This window comes from Oratosquilla oratoria, chromosome 16 (assembly GCF_046742065.1).
Source record: "Oratosquilla oratoria isolate Oo_2021 chromosome 16, ASM4674206v1, whole genome shotgun sequence".
Taxonomy (NCBI): Eukaryota; Metazoa; Arthropoda; class Malacostraca; order Stomatopoda; family Squillidae; genus Oratosquilla; species Oratosquilla oratoria.
The window spans coordinates 54,604,856-54,629,932 of NC_134792.1; the positions used below are offsets into that span (position 1 = coordinate 54,604,856).

At 39.4% G+C, this 25,077-nt stretch overlaps 3 protein-coding genes across 9 annotated transcripts in view; 1 reads left to right on the forward strand and 2 right to left on the reverse strand.

The window, feature by feature from the left end:
- Cbs (Cystathionine beta-synthase) overlaps positions 1 to 4,455 on the reverse strand; it is a 168,668-nt gene extending 164,213 nt beyond the window's left edge. The window contains exon 1 of the mRNA XM_076199885.1: positions 4,407 to 4,455. The gene's annotated coding sequence lies outside the window, so the exon portion shown is untranslated. The remainder of the gene's footprint in view (positions 1 to 4,406) is intronic.
- On the forward strand, positions 677 to 16,992 carry holn1 (CD2 antigen cytoplasmic tail-binding protein 2 homolog holn1). 4 transcript variants are annotated; one of them, XM_076199889.1, is made up of 7 exons: positions 677 to 908; positions 6,620 to 6,853; positions 9,365 to 9,528; positions 11,140 to 11,310; positions 12,746 to 12,931; positions 13,042 to 13,162; positions 16,479 to 16,992. In XM_076199889.1, exons 2-7 carry the CDS (start codon positions 6,631 to 6,633, stop codon positions 16,661 to 16,663), a joined length of 1,050 nt encoding a protein of 349 aa, XP_076056004.1. In that variant the 5' UTR covers positions 677 to 908; positions 6,620 to 6,630; the 3' UTR covers positions 16,664 to 16,992. The 4 variants fall into 4 exon arrangements, with proteins under 4 accessions (XP_076056004.1, XP_076056001.1, XP_076056002.1 ...); XM_076199886.1 differs by having other exon boundaries at positions 862 to 988; XM_076199887.1 differs by lacking the exon at positions 677 to 908 and adding an exon at positions 4,754 to 4,795.
- The window catches only part of scat (VPS54 subunit of GARP complex scat), a 42,307-nt gene continuing 34,212 nt past the window's right edge, over positions 16,983 to 25,077 (reverse strand). For all 4 annotated transcript variants that reach the window (XM_076199879.1, XM_076199878.1, XM_076199877.1 and 1 more), the window contains 7 exons: positions 24,425 to 24,563; positions 23,188 to 23,320; positions 22,429 to 22,726; positions 21,755 to 21,923; positions 20,353 to 20,544; positions 19,050 to 19,147; positions 16,983 to 18,773 (listed from right to left, as the gene is read on the reverse strand). In XM_076199879.1, coding sequence (XP_076055994.1) covers positions 18,665 to 18,773; positions 19,050 to 19,147; positions 20,353 to 20,544; positions 21,755 to 21,923; positions 22,429 to 22,726; positions 23,188 to 23,320; positions 24,425 to 24,563 — 1,138 coding nt within the window. In that variant the 3' untranslated portion in view covers positions 16,983 to 18,664. The remainder of the gene's footprint in view (positions 18,774 to 19,049; positions 19,148 to 20,352; positions 20,545 to 21,754; positions 21,924 to 22,428; positions 22,727 to 23,187; positions 23,321 to 24,424; positions 24,564 to 25,077) is intronic.

Genomic DNA, 25,077 nt, shown 5'->3' on the forward strand with positions numbered 1-25,077 from the left:
TAGTCTTGTTCTAGGAGACCTGGAGTCCCTGCTGTGATTCAAGAGACCTTCAACAAATCCACAAGAAAGACAGAATCATTGGGAACGACAAAGTTGATGACCTTAATGTTCTCAATGGATGCTCCATAATGACATCGACCAACATCTCTCCTTGACACAAAATTTGTCTAGGTATTGAAAAGTACCGGAACAAGGCCACACCCCCTGCCTCGCTCCTGAATCAATAGGAAAGAAGCTGGATATGCCTCCCCCACACTTCATAGCACTTACTGCCCTGTAGAAAATCCCTGAGCACCTAACAATGCACTGAATCATCTTCTCAAAATCAACAAAGCAGCGAACAACCCCTGCCTAAACTCGTGTCAGTGCTTCACATGTGCATGAAATGCTATGACCTAATTAGTTATTGACTTACTGGGTGTGAACCCAGACTACTCAGGTCAATTGATCTTTAGTAGACAAGAAGAAATCTGTACCAACAAAGCATGAGCAAGCAGCCTGGTGTACTTCCAGTGGGGAACAACCAACTCGTTTTCGTCAGAGGGAATGGTACTTGGCTCACAAATGGCAGACTGTACTGCATGCAACCCAAAGACCACGACCTCATTTCTGGCTTTTATCAGTTGTTCAAACAGTGCTTATCTGAGTCACAGAGTAAGAACAGTTTCCTCAGGGATCAGTAAGCAGGTCTGAGGTCATCTGTACTGCAATGCCTACTGATCTCGACATCATATGGTCTTATCAAGAGACTTTAAATCCATTCCAAGCCTCCTGATATCTGCTGATAAGAAGAGTAGTCAACCATCCTTGAAAAAAGGAAAAGAATGCTCTACGTGTCAATAACAGCCTGCCAGAGGTTTACCCTGAGCTTTACTGGATAGGCTTGTGCCTTGTTCACACTACCCCAGGTAACCATTTAGTGGTCTTAGTGGATTTGATGGGAACAGGTTGCAAACTTGCCCTCACCAAATGCACATGTCTGGATACAGTAAGTTGTCGTTATACAGTACATATGTGTTCCTGAAAACCTTACCGCAAATTGAAATTACCGTATACCAAACCCATTATAACATGTAATAATAGGATATGGCAGACATACCTTCTCCCTGCTCTTTCCTCTTCAAAATATCTAGTGGATACTGTATCTGTGATTTTTTTTTTACCGTAAATAGAATTGAGGGTAGTAATTACCAAATACTGTAACTGTGAATTTATCGGATAAAGAATTACTGTATAAGGAGGACTCACTGTACCTCATATACATTCACCCTTACATAACTCCAACCACCAGAGTCCATTGAGAGAAGTTTTTATCTTGTGTTGGGTTTATACCCCAGAAGTCCTTGAGGTCATGGAAGAGTATACCAACCCACCATCTTGGTACTGTAGGGGACAGTTATGGATTACACAGTAGCTACATGGCTTACAGTGTGCCTGAATCAAAGGTTCACGTCAGGTAACTTAACCAAACTGCCTTTCTGAATCAGGAACTGAAGAGGAATGATACTTGTTCTTGTAGGACATTTAAGCACAATCACAGTACTGGGGTACTACACAGCCTCCAACTCCTGTCTCCCAGCCCTACAAAGACACCACACATGGCAAACACATAGGATAGGTTCCCAACAGACCTGGCCTGGTGGGGAAGTGACCCAACATCAGCCTAAATAATACAACAGCGACTTGCTGTGACTGACAAGGCTTTGCCTTACATTGGGTTTCTCACTTCCCAGTGAATGGGAGTGGGATAGTGAGTTTTTTCTCTTTTTGGACGAGAGGATGAGGTAGGAGGGTTGCCATATGAAAGAATTGGTGGAGCCCTGCTGTGAATGCGCTATGTCTTGCTGCATTGCTTCTGATCCATGCAGTGGGTGAAAGACAGGGATGACCCTCCAACAAGGAGCAGAGATACAAGTGAAACAACTTGGGTGATGGATGGAGTGGGCTGAGTATGTGATTCACCATGTCTTGGATCATGTGTTGGACTCGTGATTGACAGCTTTTACCTTTCTGGAGGAGAGCTCAGAGCTCATATATGACCGATCTATTTAATTTCTTTCTGTGATCAGTTTTTCCACCAGTAAATGGTGGATAGTTATGGGATTGGTCTGTAGGATGTCATGTTTTATGGTGGCTTGTTTTATTTTAAAATGGGGATTGTATGAGCTCTGACAAGATCTTTATTGGATGTTTGAATCTTTGGTATTTTTTTTAAAGTTCATGCCTATGCAATATAGCATTAGCAAATTAAATATTAATTTTGTAAATTATAATACATCAATGTAATGAATATTTTTCTTGGCAGAAATCAATAATAGAAAACATTGTTAAATGCTATGCACAAGCGAATGAAGTCGCATCAATTCCTTTAGATGCCATTTGTTTTGATAGATTTGGAAGTCGAAGATGACAACGACGACCCTCATGACCTCTAGAATTACAGGTACTGCATTACTTAATGCAGATCAGGTTTGGTAGGTAGGTTAGGTTAGAATAGACAATTTTATTATACTATAATTTCTTTGACCTCCACATCTACCAAAACAAATATGGTGTCTGAAGCAGCTGAAACGACTGCGCTTGTTTATGTATAGCTTTTAGCAACTTTTTCTGTTACTAATTTCCATCAAGAATAACATTATATCACATTGATGTATCATAATTTACAAAACTATTATTTAATTTTCTATTGCTATATCATGTAGGAGTACACTTCTAAAAAATTTTAAGATGGGTATTGAACAAGCTTTTCTCCAAATTTTTGAACTGTCTAATCAAGACTGACACTGACAAGATCTTTATTGTTTTGGGGCCGAAGACCATTGGATGTTTAAAACTTTCTTTGGCTCTTCTGTATATATATGTATGTGTATGTGTATATATATATATATATATATATATGTGTGTGTGTATATTCAAAATTTCGCCTTGTTTTCTACATCTTTTGGAAATGAGAGGGGCAGCTTCTCTTTCTGGACTTTACTGTGTACCTTTTTGGCGATGTTCCTATTTTCTGGAGTTCATGGTTTGAAGCTCGTTTTCGGGAAATGCCTGTTGATAATGCTACACCACTGTTTTGGTCATGTGATTTTTGCTTGGGGTGCTCCAGCTGCTTCATGCAAATGGTGAGAGATGGGGGTGGGAGTGTCTTATTTTTTTCTATTAAACTCCACATTTGTTTAATAATTGTTTCCTATCTATATTTTTATGTTTTCCTAATTTCCCTTTACTTTTTCTTGTTTACCTTCATTGTGATGTTTAGTTGATGAAGTATTCATTTACTTTTTCCTATATTCTCTTGGAATGTTTCTGCTGATCTTCCATATAGTCTGTGATCTCCTTCACTGCCTTGTTTACAGACTGACTGAGCTATTGCAGAGGTCTTCAAATTCTTATCAATTTCCTCCATGTAATTTTCCCATTTTGCATTATGTAAATGCTCTTTTGTATGTAACTTTATATTTCCTTCAAGATTTACAGTGATCAATTTTGGAAAATGGTATGAAGTGTAGTTATGGTTCACCACGTCATCTGTAGCTGGAGAATGAGTGAACACATTTTGTCTAGAGACATTACATGTTGGTTAAATTGATGTGTGTGGGGGGGAGGGGAATTTGTCTAACAGAATGGTTTCTGGAGTTTATCATATTTAGATTAGAGGTTAGAGAGTTGTTCTATTTCTTCTTTGGTTTTGTTACTACAAAAAAGGAAAAAATTGGAAGGAAAATTGATGAGTTATGAAAGAATGTCCATTGGCTATATTCCGGAACTATGCACCATGGAGCCATACTTAGTGATGATGGTTGAGTATTTTAATCTACTCTAGACACTAATTAGTTGGTTCCCCCCTTAGAGGTGTTGTGCTTTTAAAGGTTGGTCTTAATTTCATTGCCACTGTGCTGCCTCTTGAAGGCATTTTCATTATAATAATAATTGTTATACCCAACCTTATTTTAACATGCCTGTTGTGTTTTGGGTTATTTAAGGTTAGAAAACTTTATACATAATTTATCTATTACTAGTATGATGTATCCATTGATATAACCTTATCCTTTGCCTTCTCATTTTCTCGCACAGTACTACTTTAAATCAATGCATAACTCTACCTAAATAGCTCCCTCTAGCCCTCTTTTGCTTTCTTTAATGTTACAATATTCCTCAATATTAAAATCAGAGAGTACTACTCGACATGTGCTCCTTTTAAAGATTGCTTCATCTTTCCGTTTTCCCCACAACCCGGTATTTATAACCACCAATGGTCTCTATTCCATGTGTGGTGACGTTCTTCATTCAAAATCAACTAGATACTACTCTGGTAAAACACACACTGAAAAAATACTTCTGACCATATTATCTCTGAAAAATATATGCGCGTGAGGATTTATGAAAAGATATAATATACTCACATTTTAAATCCCAGATGCTTTCCGTCTGCTAACGTCAACACGCATGAAGCAATCGGTTTACACCTAAACAATAACCTTTCGCAAAAGTAAATAGGTAATTATGATTACCTTAATTACTTTATAATATTATGATTCGGTTTCTATTTATTTTTACATAAAAATGATAAGGTAAAATGTGAAGAGAACTGCCCCAGAAAGAATTATTGTTCAAAAATATAACTTAATTCAGCAGCAATATTATACATTTTTTCGTTTATCTATTTATCAATATATTGTAAACTTAACTGTTTTGAGGTATAATTTTGTAAAATAAATAATAATAAAAGTAATACCCCACAAAAGCTTGTTTATATTTTCATCCCGCGTTTGTCGCAGAAGCTTCGGGTGAGGTATCATGTATAACCTAAATACAAGGGTTGTAAAATATATAATTAGTTGACTAGAAAGCCTTTCTTGTATATTTGAAATATTGTTCCTAACAGAAATATGTGTATTTTTAAGTGTTAACATAACATCAATATAGGTAATAAACCAGTTTGAGTGTAACACAAACATTCAAAGAATGCAAGTTCTTATGTCGTTAGATAATGGTTAAAATCTTGATTCTTTAAATCTTGTACTCACAAATATCACCTCAACAAAGTCACACTACAGGAATTGTAGTGGTGTGCATTAAATTGAACTCATTCTTGATACGACGTGAGAAATGTGCTTACTTTGCTCCTAGAAAAAATAAAGGTGTAGCTAGGTAGTTTGATGTTTTAAAGTTAAAAATGGATCTGTTTCTCTAGTAGTTTTCCTAGAATTACGTGTATTCTGGCAAATAGAATTTATGTTATTGCTGAATATGAGCATTATAATTATTAAAAGACACCATAACACTCATTTGAGTACTCATGATCAACTGAAGAACATTAAATGTGACCTGCCCAGTAATCTGTCTTAAACTCTTCATCCTAGCTTAAGTGCATCAAAACATTGCACCCAAAGATCCTGGAGAAATCAGGTTATTGTATTCTTACTTAGTTTACTTAGTGAAGTTCCGAGGTCGATCCTCACAGCCGCAGTGGACTACTGCTGCTGCCAGTCCTGTTGTCCCTCCTCGCGAGGGCCAGTTGGTCTGGTATTGAGTTTGGAGAAGACCTACTAATGGCAGTGTAGCCTGGCACTGGAGGCTCGTCTGGCACCTTCTGCAGAAACCTGTCCAGTGCATGTTTGAAGCTGTCCACCGAGCATTTGGTTTTCTCTCTCACCTCTTTTGGGAGGGCGTCGAAGATTTTTGGACCCTCGTGGCCTAGGCTGGTTGCCAGTAGGGTCTTAATTCTTTCTGAGGCTCTTGATGGGAGAGTTTGTCTCTTACACTTACGCTCATGCCTTACACTGTGGTATGGCTTGATTGTTGAGGGCGTGGGGTCCAGAACAAGTCCCTCTAGGATTTTCCATGTGTAAATGGCCCTATATCTTTCTCTCTTCAGAATGTATTTCACTGTCAGAAAGTCAGAATAATTCAGAATAATTCTGACTTTCTGACAGGGAAGGAAGCTTATCATCCAGTCAAAGGGTTAAGTTGTAATAGTTTCCGATCATATTTTCATTCAAACTTTCATAAGTTATTGGTTTATCTTTCTAGTTTTAGTAAGGAAGTGCACACCTGCACAATATATCAATACAAAATTAGTTATTAAATTGGTAAATTATAGTACCTCAATGTAATATCTTTTTCTTGGTAGAAATTAATAACAAAAACCTTGCTAAAAGCGATACACTATTGAATAGAGTCTAGATGCAAGGTTTGAGACTCCATGTTTGTGTTGTCTGCCCAGTCTTGTACATTCATATCATTACCTGCCTACAACGACCCTGATGACCTCTAGGGATGCTAAACATACACCCCAGAGGAGGTTAGGCTAGATTAGACTAGATCAATTTATTAGACTTATATTAGTTTGTCTTCCATAATAGACAAAAACTAACATGGCATCTTGAAGGTTGTCGACATTCGAGTTGTCACTATTGCATTGCTTTTAGCAACTTTTTTTGTTATTGATTTCTACAGTAAAAATGTATAGAATGGAGATTTATTATGAATTACAAAATTTATATTTAATTTTCTGTTGCTATCATTTACGTGTGCACTTGTTTAGGTTTGTCATTTTTATTGCTGAATGTGTTGTTCATTGAATTATATTTTTTTTTTACTTAATATTTTTCAGAATATTTTTCAATGGACACACAACCACAACGTAGACCGAAACGCCCTCAAGGCGCATATGACTATGATGATGATGAAGACTATGTGCCAACAAAGGGTGTCAAGTATTCTGAGCGTGAAGATGTAGGACCACTCAAGAAACAGAAGCACACTTTGGATTCTGACGAAGAGGAAGATGACGAATTGGATGATAAGGACAAAAATTATGATGTAATGAAAGATGAAGATATTTATGGTATGTAAATTTTTATGAACATCTAAGCATACTATTAATATACAGGCTATTAAATTTAAAGGTCATGGTGAATGGAAGATGGAGGTCATAAGAGGGTTTAGATTTTAGAATGGCAATAATTATTGCCTTGAGTTTCATTCACTGGGAACCTGTAGCCCCATAGTGGATGGTAGTGGTAAACTCTTCAATACTAGTGAAGTTCTTGCACGCAGCATCAGATGCTTGAGGTATGATGATTGATGCATCACAACACCCACAGTATGAAATATAAAGTCACTGCTGTGGCACTCATTTTCTTTCACTGAGTAATAATAAACATAGAACACGTTATCAAGCCAGTTCACAGAATTCAGGGGTCACTCAGCTGCAGCTACAAAATAAATATAATCAAGACACCAGTGCAGGCATCCTATACCCATTCTCACCTCATGATGCGTACATAGGGGTTATTGTATGGAAGTGGTTAAGTTATCCCACCAATCTCTCTGCAAAGAAATTTAGGACTTTTGCATTGCATTAATGTGATACAGTTTATATATGACCAGCTTGCAGTGGTTGAAGGAAGGGAGTTGCCAGTTGTTAGCTCTACTTATGTGTAAAGATAGAGGAAATACAGTCAGTTGATGTGGATCTTGAGCCCAGGACAGAGCCCAAGTGTCAGCACCTTGAGGCCAACACCCACTCTCCTTGACTTCTGCCATGTCTTGGAGCACGACAACAAGCACCCATTAAAGAGCTGTATTGTTTAATAAAGCTGTCTGGGTGTGTGTCTACGATCACAAGGAAATAAATAAATGCATGATATATGTGATGGTATGAACTTTAGTTAGATAAATAGAATTATAGTTGTATTTGCCACTGACATTATGCCAGTACTTTTGTCTATATGGACATAATCATGCTGTTCTGAAGAAAAACTTTAGGTTCGTGGTTTGGTTATTTAGTAGTGTGTGAGTCGAAGGTGTATTATTCCTAAACTATGGAAACATTTACGTGTCATGTCAGAGGGTGTGTACGATATGTGATAGTCATAGTTTAGAAAAAAGTCCTGTCTTGTGTAGAAGAGTGTGGATGGATGATAGAGGCATCAGTATTGATTTTCTAAAATAAGGAGTAATGAGATCTTATTGTTTTACAGAATGAAAAGCTTAATCTGCATGTTTCTGTACACCATGATTCATTTTCCACTCGTGACCTTATCCATATACATTATCTACCTACATGTTTGTCTGCTTGTCAAATGTGAGTCCTGATATTATTAGGAGTGCTTCTTGGATTCATGGATGTCAGGGGTGAGCTGTGTCACTGAGGATTTTCGAGGGGATGTAACCATCCTATTATGTAGCTGCCTTTTTTCCAGTTCTTTGAGATATGTTTGTGAATTTTAGGCAATTATCTTACAGTCAAAAGAGAGGAATGTCTGAAGAGGAAGGACAGGAGGACAGAAGATAGGGTGTGAATGGAGAAGGTTTGTGTATAGATGAGGCTGTGATGCATGAGGGGGAGTGGGTGGGGGGAGGAAGTATGTATGAGAAAAAAATTTGACGCAGCCCGAAGGGATTTCTCCCCATCTTCTCCTTTTCTGCATGAGGGGACGGAGAGTGGGGGTCGCCGAATTTATGAAGCGGCCTTGCTGTGGATGTGCTGTGTCTTGCAACACTGCTTCTGACCCAGGGCAGGATGCAGGGATGACCTGTCATCCAGGAGGTGCCAAGATAGGAGGGAGGGAGGAGGGTGGAGGGGAGTGGAATATATGGGAAATGAAATGGGTGGGAGTGATTTCTATGCCTTTTTCTTTTTGGCTACCCCCCGTGTAAGGAGGAAAAAAGCCTTTGGTATATGTAGGTACGTATCTTACAGTCACCCAGGAGGAGCCAATAAAAGGGGAAGGGAGAGGTGGTGACTGGGAGTGGAGTATGTGGGGATGAAATGGGTGGGAGTGGATTTATGCCTTTTGACTTTGGCAACCTCCCTTGTAAGGGGAAAAAAGCCCTTAGTATATGTATGGATGTATGTTGCAATAATTATTAAGCTGTGCCATTAAAATTAGGTTATCAACATACATGTCTTGATGTTATGGGTTTTAAAAAGATGAAAGGAAAAATAATAGTAATAGTGTTAATGCACTCAAGTATTCTAACCTGTTAGGGAGTGTTGTTGTACCATAGAAATCATTTAGTCCAGTAATATATTATATTCACATTGCCCAGTTCAGTTGCACCAATAATGGTTATAATTATTATCCAGATATGTATAAATACTTACTTCCACTATTTAGGAACACAGTGATGATATCTTCTAAGAAGCTGTGGGTCATAGAATTATTATGTGAATGAATTCTTTATGATCTAATACTTGTGATGATTCGGTTTGATATTGTGAAATGCGTATAAATGTTTAATGTAAAGAAATATGTTTGCCACATCTTTACATAAAACTGTATAATGAAAAAGGACATTTGAACATGTTATGATAATTTTTTTTTTTTTTTTTTTTTTTGCCACTTAATAGGTCAGGAAGCAAGAACTATTGACTTTGAAGGAGAAACAAAAATCACACCCTTTAATATGAAGGAAGAGATGGAGGAAGGCCACTTTGATGGAGATGGGTTTTACCATTTCAAGAAGGACAATGACATCAAAGATGCATGGCTGGATGACATTGACTGGGTGAAGGTATATTCTGTGGATGTTTCTTCTGTTGCTTTATTTGTCAGCTTGATTCAATAGAGGTCTTATATGATAAGAAAGACCATAGTTGCTTGAGATGGTGGATGGTGAAGGAAATGCACGGTACAGCAGAGAAATCTGAGAGGTATACCCGTTAATTCAATGATGATTACCATTTTTATGTGAATTATGGGGGAAAATGTGTACCAAGAATAATAACAGTTGCCAAGAGATTCACCAACTGGAAACTTGCAGCTCCACAGTAATGAGCTTTGATCCTTAAATCCACCTATTGTTATCTCTGGGAGGAAACTTTAAACTGTTGTCTCTGATGTATTACTGTGGCTCCATTTCTGGCTGTCGGTAGGAGAAGGGGAGCTGTAGCCAGTTGTTAGCTCTGTACACTGGGGAAAGGAACTTTGCGTATTAAAGATATTTTGGACCTGACTCGGAGACGGAGTGCCTGCTCCCACAGATAGATGTGAGGATGTAGATGGGATTTGAACTTGGGTAGATGATTACCTCCATTGTCCATCTTGTAGGAGCTTTATAAATGGTTCTACAAATGGATGCATTGTGTCTTGCTGCATTGCATCTGACCTGGGCAGGGGATGGAGGACTTTTCATTTGTGAAGAGCGAAGATATAGGGGAAATGATTGATGGGTGGGGGTGGGGGCAGGTGAGTTCTGTAGCTGGATACCTCCTTTGTAAGGGAGAAGCCTATTGATACTCTTATATAGATAGAAAGGAACATTATGAACGGAAACCCCTGTCTTTGGACCTAAAGAGGGTGTATTCATTCACTTCCCATCCTCTTGTAGTTGTAGGAATCATAACCATTGCAGGATCAGGAGGATGGTTTAACTAACTCCTTGTGCCATGCTGCTTTGCTCGTTGCTCATAACTTGTATATACAGTAAGTCCTCGTTATATGGTACATATGCATTCCTGAAAACCTTACCGCAAATTTAAATTACTGTATACCGAACCCATAACATGTAATAATAGGATATGGCAGATGTACCTTCTCCCTGCTCTTTCCTCTTCAAAATATCTAGCGGATACCGTATCTGTGAATTTTTCTTACTGTAAATAGAATCGAGGGTAGTAATTACCAAATACCGTAACTGTGAATTTACCGGATAAAGAATTACTGTATAAGGAGGACTCACTGTATTTGTGTGTGTACACGTAAGTCAGAATACAAAAATGTTGATACCATTTTCTTTGATTATCTTTTTCCCATTCTGATACACTACTGATTTTTTGTCAACAGACAACTTTATTGAGATGTGGGGTGCCTTCTGAACAAGAAAATGTTAAATGTATTTCCTGTTGTACTGTGAATTTTCTTCACCAAGTCTTCTCATACCACTGTTCAGTGCCAGGCTAAAAGGGATTCATTTGGAAATTGGTGCTCTATTGGGGTCTTACTGTCGAATACAGACTGATGCAGAGTACCTCAAAATCAGTATGTATAAGGAAGCAGTTACGTGTGAAGTTAGCTGGAGCATATATTGTGTATAAATAACCGTAGTTGCTGGTTAGTAAAGATTTATGTTTTTATATAGTTGAACCTATTGAAACTGGATGGTGTGTTCATTGACCAATTTCAGGTGAAAAAACAGGAAGAAAATGTCAACAAATATGGCTCGGATATTGGAAGCGATGACAGTGGTGATGAGGACAACATACCAGGGAAAGTTCTTAGCCTGAAAACCATTAACCTGTATAAGGAAATGTTGGAGTATTTGAAACCTCATGAGAGTGTTGCAAAGGCATTAAAGGTATGACTGTTATAAACTTAATATATTTATTTATTTAATTATTCTATACACAGCCATTCTCCTTTCACCCTAGGAGATGGGGGCGAGTAGAGAATCGCTGTGATTAGATTGTACTGTAATGCAAGGAAGGGATGAGCCAGGGGATGGTGAAGGGAGTAGGAAGTGGTTATGGGTGAATGATGTTTTGATGCAGCCCAAAGGGCTTTTTTATTATTATTATTAATTATTAATAATAATAATAATAATAATAATAATAATAATAGTGTAGGAGGTGCCAAGATAAGAGGTGGGGGAGGGAAATATATAGGAAATGGAAGGGGTAGGAGTGGTTTCTATGCCTTTTTCTTTTTTCGGCTACCCCCCGTGTAAGGGGGAAAAAGCCGTTGGTATATGTATGTATGTATTATTAATTATTATTATTATTATTATTATGGGATGGAGAGGGGTGGGTGTCACCAATTAAGGGAAGTAGCCTTGGTATGGATGTACTCTGTCTTGTTACATTGCTTCTGTCCCTGGGAAGTGGGCAAGATACAGAGATGACCTCTTATCCACAAGGAGCTAAGATGAGGGGGGAAAGAGTGGTGGATGGGAGTGGGTCTGCGGCTTTTGACTCTGCTACCTCCCAGATAAGGGGTCAGGGAGCCCTTGGTAAATAGACAGTTTTATTTTTTTCCATTTAACAAGAACCAGACTGGCATGCCTGTACCTGAACACGATCCAGCATTAAGACAGTACCAACACAGACTAGGCCTGGCTACAGATCCAAACTGCTCCAGATGCACTCACCACACAGAAGACACACCTTGTAACTATGCCCCACACTAACAATCCTTTGACAACAATACATCTTCCCCGAGTTATGGTCCCATCCAGAAGCTGTTGCCAGTTTCTTAAAGCCCATATTTCTTCTGCAAGGGACACCAGGGGCAATGGATGGATTGATTGCGTCATTTGTTTGCATCTAAACCACCTCAGTACACTCTGGTCTATTTTATCTAACAGCTTTCAACCCATTCTTATTCTCTGCTTCACCTTTATGTTTCTCATCCCATCCATTTTTGTAATGATGTCCCATTTCACAAACACTTCACCACCTCCTCTCTGCCTTTATATTCCAAGCCTCTACTCCATGAAGTGGCCTTGCTGTGGATGTGCTGTGTCTTGCAACACTGCTTCTGACCCAGGGCAGTGGACAGGATGCAGGGATGACCTGTCATCCAGGAGGTGCCAAGATAAGAGGGAGGGAGGAGGGTGGAGGGGATGGAATATATAGGAAATGGATTGGGTGGGAGTGGTTTCTATGCCTTTTTCTTTTTGACTTGGCTACCCTATGTGTAGGTGGGAAAGAGCCCTGTGGTGTATGTAATAAATGTTAAATAATTATAAAGCTGCTGATCATTTGTAAACTATAATTGTCATATTTTCTCAACAGAGACTGGGTGGTAACAAAAAAATGTCATCAGCTCAGAAATGGAAGATGAAGAAAGCAGGGAAGCTTGACGATTCAAACAATGATGCCATGAAAGACTTTCTTCAACTTACTGAATTTGCGAATAAGTTTGTGGAAATGGGAAACATGGATATTTACCAGGAAACTTACGAGATGATAAATTTGAAGGTAAGATTTTTTTTTCTGCTCCTTTCTTTTTTCCTAAATGTTTTTTTTTTTTTTCTCTCTCTCTCTCTCTCTCCATACTCCATGGTGAAGGAAACTTGTTCCTCTTCCAGGTGAAGCAGAGCGAAGCTCCAGCACCTGAGCCAGCCATGGACATGTTTGCAGATGAAACAGCTGCCAGCAAAGATGTAGCAAAAGACGATAGTAAAACAACGCCAAAGCCTGAAGACTCTGGTAACAAGATCATAATAATTTTACCACTTAGTAATGTTATGCTGCCTTGTAGTCATTGCATGTGTGGGAGTATAGGGGATGCTATGGTGTTATTACTTAGGTTAGAAAATTTGTAGTATTATCTGAAATTAGTGCATCCATTGGTGTAGTGTCTGGCTCCCAAAGATGTGTGCCATGTCCACTGGTTCACTCACCTACTGAAGAGATTTTGTGTTGCTGTTAAGGGAAGAGTAACTGTAAATTAGTATATTACAGGTTGAGAATATTTTGTGTCAGACTCCAAAATCTTAAACTTTTTGGTGACAGAAGCACCACAATTGGGAAATTCCAGAAAGTTTCAAAATTAGGTAGGAGTTCACATTACTGTGATTTCTTTTGATGTCATGAACTTACCCTCTCGGTAGGGCAGGATAGTGGATACTTATGAAGGATTATGTGAAGCTATAGTGTAGTTGAGGTTGAACTTTTTTTTCTGTAGTGTCCGTCATCTAGGAGGTGCTAAGATGGGAGGGAGGGTGGAAGGGTGTGGAGTGTTTTCGGGGATGGAATGGGTGGGAATGATTTTATGCCTTGTCCTTTTTGGCTACCTCACTGGTACATACATACATACATATACCAAGGCTTTTTCCCCCTTCCAAGGGAGGTAGCCAAAAAGGGAAAGGCATAAAAACACTCCCACCCATTTCATCCCTAAATACATTCCACACCCTCCCTCACATCTGAGCACCTCCTGGATGACGGGTCATCCCTGCACCCTGCCCACCGCCCTGGGTCAGAAGCAGTGTCGCAAGACACAGTACATCCACATCAAGGCCGCTTCATTTAATCGGCGACCCCCCCTCTCCGTCCCCCTTTGCATATAAGGCGAGGACGGGGAGAAATCCCTTCGGGCTGCGTCAAAATTTACTCACACATACTACCCCACCCCCCCACCCATTCCTCCTCATGCAGTCACAACATCATCCATATACAACCATTCTCCACTCACCTCTGTCTTCCGTCCTCTCCCTTCCTTCCTCAACAGACATTCCCCTCTTCCCCAAAGCCCCCTTCACCCCATCCATCCACCTCATCCTAGGACGTCCCCTCATGTTCACTCTCTCCACATCTGCCTTCCATACCTCATTTACTAGTCTTTCTTCACTCATTCTTTCCATGTGTCCAAACCATCCTAATATTCTTTCATCAACCCTATCTCCCAAATCCTTTTTCACCCCTGTTCTCCTCCTCACCTCCTCATTTCTCACTCTATCCAGCCTAGTAACCCCCACCATACTTCTCAGACACCTCATCTCAAACACATTCAAACTCCTTCTCTCTTCTTCTCTTATGTTCCACGTTTCTGCCCCATACAGTGCTGTTGGCACAATCACTCCTTCATACAGTCTCCTCTTCGCATCCATTCCCAAATGTCTATTCCTCATTACACTCTTTAAACCACCAAGGCATTTACTCGCTTCTCTCAATCTACATTCTACCTCCACCTTCACTCCACCTTTTCCTGCTACACTTGCACCCAAGTATCTAAAACTATCCACTTCCTCCAGTCGCTCTCCCTTAATGTTCACTTCCAGTCTACTGCCACTTTCACCCCTTGTACATCTCATCACCTTACTTTTACCCACATTTATCTTTAGCTTTCTTCTATCACATACTCTCCCAAACTCTGCCACCAGCTTCCTCAATCCCTCCTCTGACCCTGCCACAAGAGCAGTGTCGTCCGCAAACAACAGCTGGCTCACCTCCCACTTTTCTCCATTTTCTTTAACCATCTCCAATCCCTGACCCACTACCCTGGCATTCACCTCTCGCACCACCCCATATGTATAAGTTGAACAGCCAGGGCAACATAACGCATCCTTGACGAAGTCCCACCTTTACTTCAAACCACTCACTCTCTCCATTTCTAATCCTGACACATGCTCTACTACTCTCATAAAAACTCTTGACAGCTCCCAAAAGCTTTCCTCCTATCCCATAAATCTGCATAACCTCCCACAGTGCCTTTCTGTCTACCCTATCATAAGCCTTTTTCAGATCCATAAAAGCCCAAAAAACATCCTTCCCCTTTCCTATAGCTTTCTCACATATCTGTCTTACCACAAAGATCTGATCTACACAACCTCTACCTGTCCTAAATCCACACTGTTCCTCACCAATTACTCCTTCTGTTCCTCTCGTAATCCTCTCAATTAAGATCCTCCCATAAGCCTTCCCTACTACACTTAACAGGCTAATCCCTCTGAAACTACTACATTCACACTTGTCCCCTTTTCCCTTGTAAAGAGGAACTATACAGGCACTTCTCCAGTCCTCCGGTACTCTACCCTCTCTCCAGCAAACATTAAATAACCTCACCAACCAGTCCACCATCACTGAACCTCCCTTTTTCAGACATTCTGCATGGCATCCATCCAGACCAGGTGCCTTACCTGCTTTCATCATCTTTACAACTGCCTTCACCTCATCCTTCCTTATTTCTCCTCCTTACCTCACTGGTAAGGGGGAAAAAGCCTTGGTATATGTATGTCCAGGAATGTGCCTTCTGGATGGTAGTTACTATTTTCTTTACTGCTTTATTTAGGGATGGGAATTGATCCAATTCATAGCATTCTAGTTCCCTATAATGTCTATATACTTTTACCAGTTTGCTTTTTGGTAGTTTATGAATGTTCTTGTAGTTGTAGGTTGTATTTCCTCTTTCGGTTCTATATTAGTCTTTAATGGGAAGTGATCGGATGGAAGATCTTGAATGGTTTCCTGTCGTGTTTGTGTTTATAGGCAAGGTGACCACATTGTGTCAGGGATGTTGATTGTGTTGGAAAGGTCTAGTGGGGTCGTTGCTGGAGTTAATAAATCTTAGATGGGGGAATTGTTCTAGTATTTTGTGTCCTCTTGGATCTGCTGTTTGTGTCAGAAGCCAGATTGAATGATGTGTGTTCAGATCACCTGCCAGTTTATGGGATGAATCCTGGTGGGGTTGATGGAGTTGGTGTGATATGTACGTTTGTGATGGTCTAGGTTGTTTTCATTGTTTTTTAATTGAGATTTCAGTTATGGTATCTGTGACTGATTGTCTGGTATCTCTTGTTGGAGAAGGGTATGCTGTTGTGTACTTGTGTTACTAGTCGACCTTTGTGTCTGTGTTAGGCAAATGAAAGGAAGATGATGTGTAGATAAAAGTTTCATAGGTGTATAAGTTTTTGACTAAAGTATGTCTTTTATGAAGTCACCCATGGTTAAGGGGTTACTTTTGAACTATTTTCTTATTGGAATAGATTTCTTCTAAAGTTGCTGTTTTCTTTATCCTTAACAGAGGTCCGATGGGAGTACAAATGGGAAAATACAGAAGATGCTGAAGTCCATGGGCCCTTCAACACTGAACAGATGATAAAATGGCAGGACTCGGGTTTCTTCAGCAAGGGTGTTTTTGTCAGGAATGCAACTGAAGACGGGCCCTGGTACAACTCTCAGCGAATTGAATTTGACCTTTATATATGAACATCACAGTAAAAAGTATTGGTAAAAATTATCATTGGTATTCGTCGTACAAGTTCGTTAAACAGTGGTACTGTGTTATAAAGGCTGGCAGAGAGTTAATGTTATTGCCTTTCATGGTTTGACCTTTAAATTTCCCACACAAATTTTTAAATTTCATAAGCCTGGTAGGGGGGTTGTCTTAGAATTTCATTGTAGTGTATGAAAATCTAAACTTGTCAGACAAAATATTTTCATTGCATGTAGACCGTTTTTTCACCAATTTCTTACCTAAACAGGATTTAATACTTTTGCCCTGTTACCCTCATTGAAAATACACCTATAACATAAAATATATGTATTTTCATTAATCATTATATACATTATTATATGAATGCACTCAAAAACAGCCAATTCCAGAGGAATACAAAGTGAGAACTGATGACATGTGGACTCTTCAATACTTGCAGTCTCGGCATTTTCTTTCATACACCATTTCAGTCATTTGAACCTTCTTAATTCTAATCAATACACATTATATCACTGTTACCTTGCAAAGCATACAGGCCATTTAGGATCAGTCTTTTCAAGTTTAATGACCGCTGCCATGAACACAAAGTGGAATAGACTTTGTAACAAATCATGTCGGAGAGGGGAAGAACAAATCCATGTGACTAGCATTGCACTGAAGTTGAGGGATTGATTACTCGTTGCAGCTACAATTGCAAGCCCCCTGAGAATAACTGAGTTGCACCTATTCTGACACAGTCAGAAACAGTTGATGTAGGTGGCAGTGTTCTCAGTGATATGTTTGGTCGCAGTTCCTTTTATTTACATGTGAAAGCAGTACTCATGGCAACTAGTACCCTTTTGAAAGTAGTGGATATCTATTCCACATGGGCTTTCAAGAAAAATTGAAGCACAACAATCAAAACCTCATTCACATCAGTGATAGGAGCAAGGAGGGGTCCTATGTTATTGGAAGAAAGCTTACTAGACATGTGGAAGATCATCTAAGATCACATCTCTATAATGCTAATCTTTTTTTTTTATTTATTTAAAAAAAGGCAATCTCCATGTTATAGTTCCTTTCATCACGAAATGTGTCCATGAATACAACCAATATCTTTACATATGTACAACCTGAACTGAACTTTTTTTCAATAATGATTTGAAGTGTATGTGTTTTAAATGTTACAGATTTGCTTTGAATAATCTCATCTCTTAAACAAGATTATTGAACAGCTTTTTAGCTAAGTGAGCAAAGTGACAATTCAACACAATTTTGCAATAATTCTGAGGTAAGACAACTGCACGCAAAGGACATGATCACGTAAAGCACCAAAGGAAATCCAGGTTCCCAGAGAGCACTCCAGATTCCTATGCGAGTCCTGCATATGTGCGAAGTAATAACATAGACAATCTGTGGTATTATGCAGCTGTATGTGCTTGTATTTTCTGCTCTGTCGATGCAATGGTGCCAGTATCAGTTGTGTTCCAAGGTTCAAGATCCCAAACATACAAATTCACACTTTTTTTCCCTGACAACTATATCTTGGACAAACTAACAACAATAGTTCCCACAGGATTATACAAGTACAAGTTGCACTGATAGTAAAGCTCCAATAAATAATTTACAATTTGTTCAGCTTTTCTAGCGAGTCCACACTTATCATACCAGTGCCATTACCCACTTCCTGCTAAGAAGTATTATACTTCCAAACTAGAGTGAAAGAAAAAAGTAAAAAGTTGAGGTCGTCTACCTAATATGTTGACGTAATAATAACTACAACTATTCACCAGGGTTTTTAATATGAAGTCGATTGCAATTCAAGTAACGAAGCATTAAATATTTTGAAAAATTTTAATGTTCTTCATGCTAAAGTAGAAAACAAAGGTTGCTTCAAATTTTGATATTATGTTTGGTTGCTAATGAAGGTACTTTAGGTGAACTAAATCTAACTATATGGAATGTAAAAGGAAATTTTGTCATTAAAAAATCATGTAAAGGCGACTCGATATGTTTCAACGAGGTGGCCACAAGCCTTTGGTAAATTCCTCTTGTGTTACTATGCCACCAAGTCCTAAAGTTTCTAAATGGTTGAAATAGAAGGTCAGTTCACTTGTCACAACCCTGAAAAAATATACAAATAAATTGGGTAAGTTGCATGTCCTGTAGGAATATTAAATATACATACACACCTATACCAAGGGCTTTTTCCTCCTTACAAGGGAAGTAGCCAAAGTCAAAAGGAATAATTCCACTCCCACCCACTCCACTCCCATTCACCACCCCTCCCTCCCTCTTTTCTTGGCTCTTTCTGGATGACAGGTCATCCCTGCACTCTGCCCACTCACTCATATATTTAAAAAATATACAGATTTTAAAATCATAGGAGTAAAAACTCACCAACTCTGAGGTCCAACTGAGGACACATTCAGACGAACCATGTTATTTCTTAATTTTTCCTTAAGTACAGACGTAACCTTCTCAAAAAGCTTGTGCACCTGTGTGGTAAAGGTAAATCATAGAATAAAACAGAATTGCATTTCATTTGTATGAGAGTGAATCAGATAGTGTTATCAAATATATATATGCACATCAACTGACTGTTACCTCAAGTTTTTCTGACTTCAAACCTGCACTGCCATAGTAGCAGGCACTATTCCTCACATTTTTCCATGAGAAAATGCTGGACAGCTGTGTCATGTATGTGTGGAGTTCTAATTTATTCCATCCATCAACATACCAAAGGTTTCTTTCCCCCTTATAATAGACTTGGTCAGCCAAGGCATACACCCCCCTACCCATCTGACTCCCATCTGTCACCCCTTTTATCTTAACTCTTCATGGATCATGTACCATCCCTGTCTGACCCACTGCTTAGGTCAGAAGAAATGCAGCAAGGCACAGCAGGGCCCCACTGCTTCATTCACTTGTCAACCCTCCCTCCTTGTCCTCTCGTGTGAAAATAAAGGAGACGAGGAGATATCCCATTGAGCCATGTCAATTTATCATTCATTCATAATCACTCTGCACTCACAATTATCCCCTGCCTTCTCTATTCCCTACTCAACAGACATTTCCCTTTACTTAAGGACCCATTCATCCTTCTCATTCTTGGTCTTCCCCACAAGTTCACTCCATCCACCTCTGCCTTCCACACTCCTTTTGCTAGTCTTTCCTCACTCATTCTTTCCATGTGCACAACCAATCCCAATAATCTTTCATCAGCCCTATCTACCAACTCCCTTTCTACTCTTGATCTCCCTATTTATTACAGTGAGTCCTCCTTATATGGTAATTCTTTATCTGGTAAATTCACAGTTACGGTATTTGGTAATTACTACCCTCGATTCTATTTACGGTAAGAAAAATTCACAGATACGGTATCTGTTTGTGTTTTGTAGGTAAAATTAGATATTTTGAAGAGGAAAGAGCAGGGAGAAGGTAGGTCTGCCATAAGTTGAAACTTGGGTTCGGTATACGGTAATTTCAATTTGCAGTAAGGTTTTCAGGAACGCATATGTACCGTATAACGAGAACTCACTGTACTTACTATTATAAAAGAGTAAATCAGTTGTTTTATACCACTCATATAAATAAAAATTGTCATGCATTAGCTTTACAAAATCTATAAAATATTCAGTACCATTAGGTAGACTTCATACAATTAGACAAAGTCATATTCAAAATAACTGTTTTGAGTTACCTGTGACTGAGGCAAGACTCCCTGAACTGCTTCATGCAGTTTAGATATTGCTCGCAGTACACCATTAAAGGCCGCTGATGGAACTGGAGACCGAGCCTCCCACGTACTCAAGTGTCTCTCTAGGGTATCGCCCATGACCCCTATAATTTTGTTTTCGACAGCAGAGCAATGTTCTTTATATTCTTTGATGACCTACAACAGAAACTACCATTACTGACAGGAAGAATTAAGCAAATCTAGTATTGTACTACACATCAAAATTGGTTAATCAAATTTATATACCATTTAGTGGTGGCCATGATACATAAGTTCTTGCAGGGTAATGACAAAATATTTATTTAGCAAGGGAAGATTTCTGGACTGTGTAGAATTATGCATATTGCCTCAAAGAATTTTGAGACAAATATACACATGTATATTTTATGCCTAATCAATTGTACAACCATTCTTCACCTAAACATCTGAATAAGCTGCTGACATTCTCAGTATCAGTATGGAGGATAGGACAGTAGAATCTTGATCTATCTATATACCACGGGCTTTCTTTCCCCCTATAAGGGAGATAGCCAAGTCAAAAGGCATGCACACACTCCCACCTATTCCATTCCCATCCACCACCCTTTCCTCCCTCTCCTCTTAGCTCCTCATAGATGACAGGTCATCCCTGTATCCCGCCCACTGCCCTGGCTCAGACGCAATACAGCAAGACACAGTATACATTCACATCAAGGCAGCTTCATTTAAATCTAAGTCCATGACGCCTACATGTGCGGCACCGTATGGAAGGGGTTAAAAGAGTCTTGATATAACAGTAATTCAGCCAACCCCTTCCACTGAATCAAATTTTCTATCAAGGACCCATAATACATCCTACTTAAAGCAAAATCTTTGCGGTAAAGTGTGAAGTTACAAGACATGAAACTACCGGTAATACACAGAACTCACTATATTCCTTTGCTACACACGTTACATACCTAAAAATGTTAATAGTGACAGTATCAATGCATGCATACATGCATGTACTTATACATGTATGTATGTTTAGCAGAACAACTTGCTGGGTTTATAGAAAGGTTTCACTATACCAAGCTAGTCGCAATGGAAGAGAACCTTTCCCCTAAATCAAGTTTCTACTGAATCAACTCCTGTTATATAAAGTATATTATATCTTGTATTTATTCAAAATAAACATACATACATATAAATAAAATAATATGAAATAATACAATTTACCCTTTTAATAAAAAAATAATAATAATCAATGTAAGGAAGAGTCTCTGAATGCATTTGTGAAAAACCATTAGTGAACTGTAGACTCAACAAACAGTCCACCAAAACTGATAATCCTGGACGACCAATCTTGTTAAAACAAGTTCTATCACAAAGAAAATGACGAACAAACCTGGTCTATGTTTTTGGTAACTAATGCAGGCCGTAGTAAAAGACAGAAATGTTTGGAAAGACGAGGCAGAAGTGTTAAGAGGAGTTCCAACGAACGCCATGCAAGTGCGAGGTTCCTTATCGTTATTGTCTTCAGTCCCAAGGCCACAGCTCCTGCCTCTATCAGTAGTCTGCAAAGAGTACATACATACATACATATACCAAGGCTTTTTCCCCCTTCCAAGGGAGGTAGCCAAAAAGGCAAAGAGAAAGCACAAATTACAATGATACATACATATACCAAAGGCCTTTTCCCTCTTACACGGGGGGTAGCCAAAAAGAAAAAGGCATAGAAACCACTCCCACCCATTCCATTTCCTATATATTCCACTCCTCTCCACCCTCCTATCTTGGCACCTCCTGGATGATGGGTCATCCCTGCATCCTGTCCACTGACCTGGGTCAGAAGCAGTGTCGCAAGACACAGCATATCCACTCCCCCCTCTCTGACCCCTCATGCAGAAAAAGAGAAGACGGGGAGAAATCCCCTTGGGCTGTGTCAAAACACCACACACACACACACTCACACCCAACAAGCATTGCTCCTTTCCAGTATACTACAATTAGGTGAATATGACCAATTTGCCGACAGTGTACACAATTAGCGTGCATGTAAGTTGACCATCATTTGCTTACCTGCAGGTATCACTATTAAACTTGCGTAACAGGTCTGTTAGACGGGTGAGGAGCTGCTGAGCTGCTAACGGGAGTGTGGAGGCACACTCGGCATACTCCACCACTAAGCGCACCACAACCACACACACACCCACAACTACATACTCCTCATCGCCAACAATAACCCCTTCGCTGGCTGTTGTAGTTGTCGTCTTGTTCGCGTTAGTTGTATTCGTACTGGAGGGGCCATTCATGGCACTGTTGCCATTGCAATGCTCATGATTTGTATCCAACACTTCTGGAGGAGACTGGAGGGAATCTGACCAAGGAAATCACAAACAATCAAGTTAGTTTTCTACATCAACATTTAAAAAAAAAGTTACTTTCAGAAGCTAATGAGGAATTTTCTACATCAATATTTTCAAAGAAATTTACTTTCAGAAGCTAATGAGGAGTTTTCTACATCAACATTAAAAAAAAAAAAAAAACTTTCAGAAGCTAATAAGGAGTTTTCTACATCAACATTTTAAAAAAATTACTTTCAGAAGCTAATGAGGAGTTTTCTACATCAACATTTAAAAAAAATTTACTTTCAGAAGCTAATGAGGAGTTTTCTACATCAACATTTAAAAAAAAAATTACTTTCAGAAGCTAATGAGGAAAACAGATTCCTAGTGAACCTGCATAAGCTACTCCATGGAATAAGAATTGTAAACAAACTGATTTTTTCATAATTATAAGACACCATTTGAACTGGAGGTTGCTTGGTGGAGTACCTACCTGAGGCTGTGATGTGGTTAAAGAGGCGCTGCACATCTGGAGGGACTGTCATGGCCTTCCATCTTTCGCTGCTTAAGTTTAGTTTTAGACGAGCATCACGCTCCTCATGGAACCGTGCTACAAAACGGGTAGCCTAAAGTAAAGAAGAGATAATAAATACGTAAGTGTGAGTTCAAAACTAGATCACCATAGTCGACACTTCACCAACACCCACACAGACATCAGCCAGACAGAAAAATCCCTTTCAAGAGAAGTAAGAACCAGGACACCATCTAGATTTAAAACAACATCAACACAATATAGGCTTGGCCAGAGAATCAAACTACCTTAGCTGCAACCATAACACAGAAGACATTGAACTCACCCTATATTGCTCTGCAATAACAATCCCTAGACAACAACAACATATCTTCCCTTAGTGATCTACGAGCCCACCCAGTGGCCGTTGCTGGTTACTTGGGACCCATGAGTCTCCTGTAAAAGACCTGAGGTACTGATTAATCTACCCATCGCTTTCACTCGCAGCACCATTAATTCATCCACTCTTTGGGGACATACTCCCATCCATTTGCATTACTTAATTGAACTACCTCATTTTAGTGTGGTCTATTCTTATCCCAAACTCCATCTCAGTCCTTTTATAAACAACTCCTTACTTTGTCATATTTCACAACTCCATGTATAACCCTCAAGCCTCTTATTTCCGCTAATCTCACATGACCTTTTCTCTTGTACTCATCACCCAGACCTCACAGTAAGCACAATTATTGCTTCATACATTTCATTGCTTCCATTTACAATCTTTTATTTCTCTAAGCTGTTTCAGGGCACCTCCTCCCCTCTCCCCTTCCCTCTAATCTTCCATTTTTATGTATATCCATTCTAAGGTATCTACAACTATGTGACTGATTTGGTTTAATGTCGCAAATTCCCCCTAGATTTGGTTTAATGTCGCAAATTCCCCCTATCAGGAGGCTAGGATGGTGCTCCTTACAGAGGACTTTGTAGAGTGGAATTCAATGAACCATGCCCTTGGTCCAACTCACTGGTGGTAGGGTCTGAACTGCCGTCACCTTGACCTCCGTCACAAGTAGCAACACTATTACCCACTTAGCCAGAGAACATCCTATGACTATGTTCCTGTTTAGTTTTCTCCCACTACAACTGTATATCAATCTTGTGTCTCCTCTCTGAACCACAGAGAGAAATCATCATTTTTATCATCACAAAGCCTTACCTGTCCCTGTAGCCCCATCCTAAATGATGTGCTTTTTCTTCCACATATTTTTTCAGTATCAACAACAAAGGCTTCTATGGTCTTGGAAAGTCCAATGAATTCCTTCGCAGTCATCTTATCCAGGCCAAAATCTCTCGATCTGTTAAACAAAAATAAATGATAAAGTTTTGGTATTATATTGTCTCCTAACTTTACTACCTTCATTTACACAAGCTTTAACAGTATATCACAATCAACTAATTAATCCATTGCCTGTGGTCTCTTCCACCCACCACCCCTCCCTCCTTCTCATATTGGCTCTTCATAGATGACAGGTCATTCCTGCATCTCACCCACTGCCCTGGGTCAGAAGCAATGCAGCAAGGTACAACACATCCATAGCAAGGCTGCTTCATTTAATTGGTGACCACCCCTCTCCATCCCCTAATCCAGAGACATTGAAGATGGGGAGAAATCCCTTCAGGCTGTGTCAAACTATCATTTAATGTAGATTTTCGAGTTTCGCTGAGTGGAAACCCACAGCCCCAGAGCACCTGGCCAAGATCTTTGGGCCCTCCTGTAGATCTCTTGAGGAACAAGTACTGAACTATAGTCTGTGCTGTATTAATGTGGGCCTGTTTCAGTCATTGGCTTATAAAAGCATTCACCAGTTG

What these genes read in the sequence shown, in the direction of transcription:
- holn1 (XM_076199886.1), top strand. An exon ending in GTGTTGCAAAGGCATTAAAG is followed by an intron (nt 11,311 to 12,745) that starts GTATGACTGTTA and finishes TTTTCTCAACAG; the next exon opens with AGACTGGGTGGTAACAAAAA. An exon ending in GCCAAAGCCTGAAGACTCTG is followed by an intron (nt 13,163 to 16,478) that starts GTAACAAGATCA and finishes TATCCTTAACAG; the next exon opens with AGGTCCGATGGGAGTACAAA.